The 10,818-nt window shown below is 37.7% G+C and overlaps 1 protein-coding gene across 1 annotated transcript; it reads right to left on the reverse strand.

Moving 5' to 3' along the window:
- Positions 1-6,695: 6,695 nt before the first annotated feature.
- LOC117934865 (cornifelin homolog A-like) lies at positions 6,696-10,818 on the reverse strand. The gene is made up of 4 exons (XM_034856911.1): positions 10,672-10,818; positions 9,794-9,907; positions 8,668-8,822; positions 6,696-7,389 (listed from the first exon to the last, which is right to left on the reverse strand). The coding sequence occupies exons 2-4, from the start codon at positions 9,894-9,896 to the stop codon at positions 7,288-7,290; spliced, it is 360 nt and encodes a 119-aa protein (XP_034712802.1). The 5' UTR covers positions 9,897-9,907; positions 10,672-10,818; the 3' UTR covers positions 6,696-7,287.

A 10,818-nucleotide genomic window follows, 5' to 3' on the forward strand; every position in this document is an offset into this window, starting at 1 on the left:
CATTCTTACAGTGTAACTTTTATACACAGATGCCCCTTTCGGCATGGTCAAAGTCCAGTATGTGGGTCAAATGTCTACTGCCAATGGCCAGTGCTGTTTTTAAGAGCAAAGGTCAGTGGTCAAAACACACAAAAGTAAGGTGGTGTGCATATCAATGGACTGCAATTAGAGTTATCAAACATTTTACATTTGTCATTTCAACGTATTTGTCTTCACATTACCACTGGGAGGATGCCTCGGGGAAGACCCAGGACTAGGTGGAGAGATTAAATCTCCAACCTGGCCTGGGAAAGCCTCAGGATCCCCTAGTCAGAGCTGGTTAATGTGGCTCAGAAAAAGGAAGTATGGGGTCCCCTGCTGGAGCTGCTGCCCCCGCGACCCAATACTGGATAAGCAGACAAAGATGGATGGATGGATGGACATTACCATTGTTTTAATATATATTATCAGTGCAAAGTAAAGTCAGATGGATTTAGGTGACTGCTCTGTGGCTTTGTTTTGTAGTATATTTCATCCTCAATGCAAAGTTACTCTTTCAATGACACTTTTCGTTTCTTTTAGATTCCTCTTTGAGAACTCAGGCAAGTTCAATGCATACACCTGAGAATCTGATTGGTGAGGGAACGTTACGGAGAATTTGGGTAAATGCCAAAATGGGACACAGCCAAAGTGTGTGAGACAGGAGTGGCAGGGAACGAGGGAAGGAGGAAGCAGCAGAAGGTCTCACAGCGAAGGAAAAAAAAAAGTGAGCAGTGGTGATTACAATACCAGCACGGTTCAGTGTTCAACAGTCATATCAGTGAGCTGCAGCTTTCCCCTCCTCTCTTCTGCCTCTGTAGAGTTACATAAACCTGAGCCAGGGAACAACAGTCAGGTCAAGGTAACAGCAAACCCCACAGTTTAAAATCTTAAAAAAGACTAAAGAATAGCACACAATAACAAGCATGTGACTCTTTCTTGAAGTATAGCAGTAACCTTTGAGAGCACTTTTTGATTGATCACTTTATTAATAACACCTGTGGTCAGAACAGCAAATCAGAGGCAAGCATTTCATCTGCTTTCATTCCGTGAAATATTCCATGCATTGTTCAATTTTAACTTCAAGTTTATTTTATGTGTAAAATGTTGATCTTCAGTCGCATTTAACACATACAATTACTTGTTAAGTATCATAGGTATTGATGGTATGTGCGTGATTTTAAGGAAATGAGTAAAGTTATAGAGAACATTAGACTGGAGCTGGAAGAAAAATCACCCACTGGTAGAGAACAAAGATGAAATAAAACATGTACTACAGCCTTTGTTTTGCATCAGATGTGCAACTACAGAAAAAAAAATCATGTTATTAGTTAAATTGTAAAGGGAATCAATGTTGGTCTTAAAACATCCTTTCAAAAGTTCCTTTGAAAACTTAGAAGAAACTGAATATGGTCCACTGTATTTTATTAAATGACGTAGACAACGTATTGTTCATCACAACCTATAATAGATTGCAGTCAGTCCAAAATTCTCAGACGATATATTAGTGCCTGCCTCTGTGTCCGTCCCGCAGAGGACCCCTGCAGACTACTTTCACTAATTTCAGAGACCATTCCTAATTAAAGAGTGAGTCAAAAGAACTTTGATCAATAACTTTTCTAGTTAGTAGAGGGTTGTGTCCTTCAATTAAAAGTTCATTTTGAGTTTGATAAACAGGAGCCCAGTTGTATTTAGAACAGCATAAACATATTAAAAGTTAAGTTTAAAAGTTAAACTGTATGTAAAATCAGTTTAGGGACCCATTTTTATCATTTATTTTTACATTTTGAATAAGAACTAAAAATAAGTCCCACCTTAAAACAGGACATAAGTGCTATTTTGGAAACTTCCTGCGCGTCCTCCCAAGAAGATTTATTTGAGAAAATATCACGGCAACATAAAATCCAATTAATTCAATAGCTTTGACGCTGATTTAAAATTTTTCAGGTGTTTTTATGCAGGTAACGTGATGTGTTTATGCAGGCATGTACATTAAATGCTGTTCTTTTCCAACATCAAGACAAAAGTTGACACAAATGTGCTTCAATGCAAAAGTTCTGGACTAGTTAGGTCTGATGTTTAAGATTTGTACTGTACAATGGGGCCCAGATGTATTGCAGCCTTATGAAAATGGAAATGGGTGGAGTGAATGATTGGTCAAACACCATGTGAAGGTTGGTCCACAGCACATCCACCAGGGGGAAACAGAAACAAGCTCCAAACTCAGAGGCCATGTTGCAGCTAAAGCAAAGGAAGCCCCAGTAGGCGACCTGGAACAATATGTTTGCAATGCCAACAGGTCTTATCTGAGAGGCAGTAACAGTAACAGTACAGGTCCTTTGTTGTGGGAAGGTTCAAAATAGCTTGGGAAGTTTTGGGTAGCACAGAAAAGGGAAAAATGCTTCTTATGAGTTGTGCCCATAGGAAAACAGCAACAACAAACCAACACACCTGATGATGCACTGCTACAGAAAAAGTTGTTTGTGAGATTTTATTATCTCAGAATTGCCTAGCTCTTGGCCCCCTTTTCTCAAATTTCAAGTCTCCAGTCTCAACCAAGTCCAGTTGGATTTGCAATGTGTGCATGTGTTAAAAGTTAACTAGTTAAACGTAAGATCAAAGACTTTTTTTGTACACACTCAAATGTCACTTCGGCCCTGCTTCCACCTGGTATTAAAAACAGATCTAAATGATAGGATCACAAGTGGACATCTTTAGGTACGTGTTTTCCCACTAGGCAGTAGAATGCGTCTCCAAATGCATCCTGAGTCACCACTTGTGACTTCCCTGCTCGATATGCAAATTAAAACATACATCGTTCGATTTGCATATAGGATGGTTGTGTGATTTTATAATGTCAGTTGTTTCTCTCAGATAAATGAGGTGAAAAATGACAAAAAGCTCAGCCCACAGTCTGTCTGCGTGCCAACATAAGGAGGCTTGCTGTCAGCTGGTGGGACCTGTGCCGGAGAGGACAATGTCAGTTTGTAGCTTCTAACTGAATCTTTGTGGTTTAAAGTTTGTATTCTAACTGCCTTGTTATACTTGTCATGTTCGCTTGTAGGATTTGTGTTACGTTAATGCTGCTGAAGACCCACCAGCCCATAACGCGAGACTTTAATTAGGAAGATTTTATAGGAAATGAAACAGCCACTGCTGACAGATCTGTAGCTCTGGTAATGTGAGACAAAAAAAAACAGAAGAAGACAACAAAGAGCAGGATGTTTCGTATTAAAATCTTACACATTTGTGAATTAGGGGAAGATTTTGTGAAACAAAACCAAAGAAGTTATTGTATACCGGCTGCAGCAACAAAACAGAAAAACCAGCTAAGTTTCCATTCACTTGTCAATCGAATTATCTGAAGTTTGGTAAAAAAATTCACAAGAATAAAGCTGATGAAAGTGTTTCCATCCAACGGCTTTAAAGCAAATAAACTAAAAAAATAAAATAGAATTACCTGTGCGTAATCAAATTGGTATATTTAGTTGATTTTAGACATTTGAAGGTGTTTCCGTTCATTTTTTAATTGAATCGCACAACATTCAAGCAAACAAAGTTTTTCTAGACAAAATGGATTGCGTCGTCTACCAACAAATAATCATTATTGCAAGAGATAGCAACATATCAAGCTATGATAAGTAAACGACAACGCTATCATGATGCACTGCCTAAGATGCATGATAATGCAAATGCTTGGCTTTACTTTTTCCCCCCAGCACCGCTGCCAGACAACTCTTTTTTGAGACACGTCTCGCTGTTTAAGCGCCTTCCATTTACTCCGGAGGACGTCCCACGGCTTGTCCTAACCTTAGTTTGCCATTTCCTTTGCAAGTTACAGATTAAGCAAATTCAGAAAGTCTCTCATCTCCTCTTCCGTCCACTTCCATCTGTCGTTGTTGACACCCTCCATGTGTGCAAACAGAGCGGAAATACTGGGCGGAAATGAACTACAACTTGTTCATTTTCCGGCGATGGGCACCCAACAAAATGACCTAAGAATTCATAGAAATTCATTGTTTATTCGGCAAATAACGTATCCACAATAACGTTTCCATCAGCAATTATCCTGTAAGCCGTATATCGATCAAGATAAAAGCCAATGAAAACAAACAAATTTCCTTTGAGGCGATATTCATAAAATTCCATTAAATTTTACTGTTTCCATTAGGCATTTTTCATTTGATGTCAGTTAAATGTGTGTATGGAAACATAGCAACCAACCTCGTCAGCGACAGTATGATATAAATCAAAAACACACAATTCACTCAGTGGTTTCTGTAACGTGAGAAATACTTTGAATGAGTAGACGTAGTTCCACTCATAGTTGAGCAGGCAGTCTTTATTGTGGTAACAGGACATGTAGCCGTTCTCACTGCTGTAAGAATGTGGCCACATGCGGCTCAGACCACCTCCGAATGAGGTTTTTAAGATCAGATCCCAAGGCTTCCTGGGAGTTTTTTAACCTCTACTTAGAGCTGTCCACTTGTGATGCGATCAACCAGATGGGATTTTATTACCAGGTGGAGACTGGGTCTTATTGGGTCCTAATATTTGCACGCACCAGTGGAATGCAAACACACATGCGGTGTAATGGAAAACTGCGGTGCTACAGAGACTTGCATTCATGTAAAATCAGACAGGCAGGACTGGACAACGATCAGAGTCGCAGACTGGACTGAGGCTGCTGGCTGCTGATAAACGACATTCATCGTCATGGTGATTGCTTAAATAAAAAAGGCCTGAGAAGGAAAACATGTATTATACTTCTTTTCTCGTGGGAGTCTTTCAACATGTATAGCACGTTTGCAAAAGTTGACCTTAAGCCAAAATATCTGAACTCGCTCATATGGTTCAAAACCTTTCCTTCCTTCAATTGTTCTGTGTCGTGATATGACTCACTTCAATCCCCATGACAGTTTTCACACCAGTTACTCACATACCTAGCATGTACTTCTACTTTTACATTTTTAATCTCTTTGGCATTTACTGAAACAAACTTACAATTGTCAGAATTCTAAGTACAATCGTCACACCATGTGGTACATTTAGAACATCACTCTATGTGACCTGCAAAAGGTAATTACTCAATCAAAGTAATTAACTCCTGTTACAAATGTAAATAAATACATCAATGAATACATTATTGCCATCAAAACAAAAGGTTCCTTTATCATTGCTTAGACCAAGACAGTCAAAATGCAAAGACATCTTGTTCAATGAGACCATACTCTAAAAGGGAGATAGTCACTCCATGGGTATTTTGTCCTATATTGATGACAGCCATGGCACACAGTGTACATGCTCATTGTATGTACACACAGGCCAAGAACAAGTATATAAAGAAAGGTTGTACAGAAAAACAATACAACAGCAAAATGATGAGGAACTGTTGCACAAGATTGGGAAAAAATGCTACAAATGTATCCACCTCATGGGTCTTCTGATCTCCCCCCACTACAACAATTTGCAGCTGACATCATCACCTGCCTATGTGCAATTGGTTGCTCAAATATGTAAGGAAACTGTATTATATTTCCATATAGCCTAAGTCTACTCATCTGAAAAACAATACAACAATACAACATGACTAATATTGATCTACCTGACAGGCTATTGCCTTATTTTAATGTAGGGATTTACACAATGGACATAATTGCATTTGAGAGTAATATGATTTAATAGCAAATGAATGCATATTATTTCAATCTGCAAGGCTTACTCAACGCATTTTTTACCCAAGCAACTATGCGTGACTAGAGTCATATGAACGGTCAAACAGTTTGACGAAGTTTAATAGTCGATTGAGTAAAAACTGTAATCAAAACAGCTGTCCAAAGTCCTTATTTTAATAATAATAATGATATATTTAATAACATTTTATGACAAATGCATCCACAGTGAGCCACAACTTACAACCTGATAAAGGCTCCAAATGGAAGTCAACACTTTGTTTCTACCTCTTTGGCTTTTAATATAACAAGTGATAATCAGCCCAAATACAAACATTCATACATGCAAACATACATTGAAATAACAATGAGTAATACAAGTGAACAAGCAATCCATTATCCAAAGGAACATATAAAACAAACGTGTTGGAAAAAGTGAAGTAAGCGCGCCCTTTCATGTCTATCCAATGTCAATAAAGGGAAAAGCCCCAAAAAATTATCTTTAAAAAAACGTATTCATTACTTAACCACAATAGTTGTTTGTAATAATTAGCTTTAGCATGAAGTGCACAGAATCATGTTAAGCCAAGATTACTAAGGACGTTACGTTTCTGTATGGGAGGGGTGGGGTCGATTGAACTGTTGCAAATGCTCATGGGAAGGAACAAATGTGTGTTCTGAGGTCCCAGTCAAAGTGTGTTCTGTTAATGTTGGGTGTGCATTTCTGTTATCAGGGTTTTAGTTGCTTATGGTTGATTTAATGTTCATGTTCATCTACATTTATTGTTGCACCATGACGAGACCCGGGTGGGGACTGATTGGGTCAGGGCTGTGAGTAAGTGCGCATTAATATGTGTAAATATTATAAATCATGCATTCAGTCTGCTAAGGGAAGCTTACCATGCAACACAATACATGGTAAAATGATAATAATTTGTTTTGATTGTATTCTTTTGATATTTTAGAACTACTAAACAATACATTATATTTCAGTTATACTGTAATGAAGAAAACAAATCTATGTATATATCAACAAATTATGTCTGTACTAGTGAAATATGTAGCCTAATGTTTAAATTTTCTTGTGTTTCTTAACATGCTTATTTTAGGCAACTTGACTCCAGAAAATAAATATTTGTATAATATTAAAATACTAATGTAAAGTTGATTTGTCTACAGCATGAACGAACCGCTCTGTGTTAATACAACTTGACCTGTAAAGTTTCACCTTGTGCAGAACTTAGACGGTTTAAGGCAACTGGTTTCCACGTAAATTTCCAGTAAAGCAACTAATTTGGGATGACAGTGTAGAGGGTTTAGATCTCTAGTGAAATTTGTGTGCAATGTTATTACAGTCATAGAGGTCAAGTGTCTGCTTGTCTTATCTTACTGTCATTGAGTAATCCAACACTTATGACCCTCATGTGGTGATTTTTAACCAGCTACAGTACATTCCATACAGGCAGACATGCTTAAATAGATCACAAATCAGTGTACTTATCCCGTCTTACTCCCAAAAAGCTAATGATGAAGAGACACCATTGATGGTGGCCATGACGTTGATGGTGTTGATGCTCCAGCAGCTTATTGTTCTCATCTATAGCATGGGATTCCTCCTTGTTTTGATCTCTCTTGCTATTTGGCACCAGCTGCAAGGCCCGCAGCAGCAGGCGTACACACAGTCATTGCAAACCGTGCCCTGCGAAGACCCAGTTAAGAAAAGAGCGGTTAGACATTCTGTCAAGAGGAGAATAACAAAGGCTTTCCAATGGTTCATGATCACTAATTAGAATAGATTAGATTCAACTTTATTGTCATTGTGCAGAGTACAAAGAGAATGAAAGACAGTTTGCGTCTGACCACAAGTGCAAAAAAAGCAGTGTGATTCATATGTTATGTTCCAATACAAATAAACTGCATTCTCAAATACGTTTTCTGGGAAACATGTTTTTCCTAATCACATTGGTTTTGGAGACTGCTGTTAGTGTCCCACGTGAAAGCAAAAAGTCATACTTAACCTACAGTACATACCTACTTAACCGTTGTATTGTCTTCACTTTTGGGACCCTCTCATCTCCCTCGGGTCAAATTGACATGTGACTCATATGGGGTTTTAAAAACAATTCTAAAATTACATTTTACTTCATAATCTATTAACAAATATTGTCTTTATATCAATTGATCAACAGTTGAGATAACATACATGTTTTGGGAATGCAGTCAGTCTCTACTAGGTTATAATTCATGTTAAAAATCCACTATGGAAAAAAAATAAGTGGTCATATTCAGAATAATTTTCTGAATTGAGTCAAGAACACATGTTTATCACTGAAAACAAGTTAAGGCCAGTGATTTTCAGGTAGACCAAATTTAACTTGTACCATTTTTCTACTTGTAAAAATTTGAAATGGGTCAATTTGACCCGGATACCATACAAGGGTTAAATCTATAGTGAGTAGTTTCTGCCAACCCCATGACGATCTCTAAGTTATGACAACACTGTTAGCACTGTTGGGGCCTGAACAGACCATGTAGATTCATTCACAGCGTTAACCAAGTATTTAAAATTGTCTGTTTGCTGGTAAATACATTTTACTCATGTCGTAATTGAGAATATAGTTTTTTTCTATGGGAACATCATTTTCTAGAGTTGCACAATGCTGCTTTTTTTAAATCAAAGAGTAGATTTATTTGCATGACACGGCAAAATGTTCTATAACAAAGCAGATTTTTTTGACATTACTCATTGTCAACGTCTTCCTAAATAAACGGGCCGCTACGAAAGGTGTATTGCAACACCCGTTACATTGAATTGCTGGACACTAGAGGAACGTAAATACCCATTGTGATGAAAGGCTGAACAGGTTTAAGACTGATCAGGGATCAGATAAAACACAGATGTTTATGCTGGTTAACACTATGCTTGACGCAGTTGCATTTTTATCAACACCAGGGTAGGATAGCATAGCGTCTGTACCTCAATGCCGTAACGTTGGCGTACCGACACCCTGACGGCTGTGGCTATAGGAGGGATGCATCCACAACCATCCAGCAGAGGTAAACACACACACTCCCCGGCCTCTTTGGCCGTCTTACAGTAGAAGCAAGGAAGACACCAGAAGGCCAAGCAACCTGAAAAGAAAAAAAGTCCCATTTATCTTCAACAGTTGGAACGTGCTTGTTAAAAGGTTTTACAGCATCGTGAGAACATCATGGTAACATCCCAATATCCCCTTTTTTTAACAGTTAAGTGTCTAAGTTAAGTTGAACATACATCATTGTTCCACTCCAAGTTATTTAGTTTTTAATTTTCAATTGGGTTTAATTTTAATTTCGTTTTGACTTTTCATTTTGATTTGATTTTTGAATGTTAGCTAATTTAGTTTTTTAAATGTGTATGCTAGTTTTAGTTTTGTTTTAGTTTTGCTGAAGGATTTAGTTTTTAGTTTTAATATATTAATTTTAATTTTTAAAGTAGTTAGTAGGGTCAGAGATTGGACATTGGCCGTAATGTTTCATGTTTAATAAAATGCGCTAACTTCGTGTTGAAATCACGGCACAGCTCCATCTCATGTCAAGTCTGTTTAATTTTTGGGGTTCAATGTCACGAGTTGATGGATGAAATTTTTCAGAAGTAAAATATTATAGCAAACAAACTGAAAAGATTAACATTCTTTTTTTTAAATATTTTTTTAAGCTGGGAATGTAACTACATCAGTTTAGTTCTTCTTGGATGTTTTGGTTATTACTCAGTTCCATTGTAAAAAAAAAAGATTTTTCACTGCTTATTAAAACAAAACTGGCAAACAAATCAGAATGATTCAGAGCTTCAGTTTTGGGATTTGATATCTCCTATTTTCTGACAAAAAAACACTGCCATTGGTAGACAGAATGCCATTGGTTTGCATTATCCTATCATATTGGAGCGTCAATGCTTCACTGCACCCACTGAACTCCAATCCGTCATCTGCTGGCATTTCTAAACCCAGATCATTGTGAGTGATTATCATATTTTCAACCTACTTCGAGCATCACTCTTTATTGCTAACCTTAACATATGCATATCTGGTAAAAGTGCATAAAAAACAGAGAAGTGCACTTACACTGGGGCAGGTCTTGGAAGCACTGACAGATGCCAGAGGTCCATTCATTGGATATGGAAGTTGTAATGAAGGGCCTCGGCTGGGTCACAACCATTTTAGACATGATTTCAGCTTCTGACAAAAAGATAGAGAATGGGCCATTCACATATTCCAGTTTTGTTCCATCCTCACTGTCTGGTCTAATTTAAGTGGCTCTATAGTGATTGTAATGATTTCAGATAAATTGAAGGAATAAATACTGTGAATGTTCTGCCTTCTACCTCTTAACTTATTCCAGACAATGTCTTCATTAACAGTTTAATCAATTTACAGAACCTATTTTCTACAGTCATGTGGTGGTTAAAGGGCCAGGGTTAAATTATCATATCTGTGTAGCAAGTGTGTTTGTGGGTCATTTTCATGAAGTATAAAGACAGCTAATTGATCGTTACACTGAATACAAAAGTAGCTTGAAAATCAGACATCAGAAATCATATTTTTCCTTTTCAATATTTCATTGCAAAGTTTTAGCATTGAGAATAGTTCAGTAGTTTGTGAATTGCATTTGTCTTGAAATAGTGGTCTCGAAGTTTCTATTCTAAGTGTGTGGCCTATGGAACAGTGTCAGGATAGACCAGTTATTTAGGACGGAGAAGTGTACACTCATAAGCCTACAACTACACGTTACTGTCATCAAGCAAACATGTCGTGTCTTCAACTTTTCTGAAAACTAAAAGACTTGATAGTAGGTGAACAGGCGATCTGGAGGTCAGAATTCAACTACTTCTGTTTTTGAAAGGTTTCACAAATCCACAGGTTGGAGAAGATCACGCAACCCCTTAAATAACATACAAACAGGAAATCCTGGTTCAATTTGTAAATTATTAAAGTTCTCTTACCTTATTGTGAGTCAAGTTCAATGAAGTGATGGATCTGCAGGGCAGCGGGGCATCTTATAGCCTTGCTCCAGAGCTGTGAACGTGACAGGACACCCCTGCAGACTTCTCACTGACTGGTCTGTCCAGTCCTGCTTGTGTCAACACCAC

The sequence above is a fragment of the Etheostoma cragini genome, chromosome 19, assembly GCF_013103735.1.
Source record: "Etheostoma cragini isolate CJK2018 chromosome 19, CSU_Ecrag_1.0, whole genome shotgun sequence".
Taxonomy (NCBI): Eukaryota; Metazoa; Chordata; class Actinopteri; order Perciformes; family Percidae; genus Etheostoma; species Etheostoma cragini.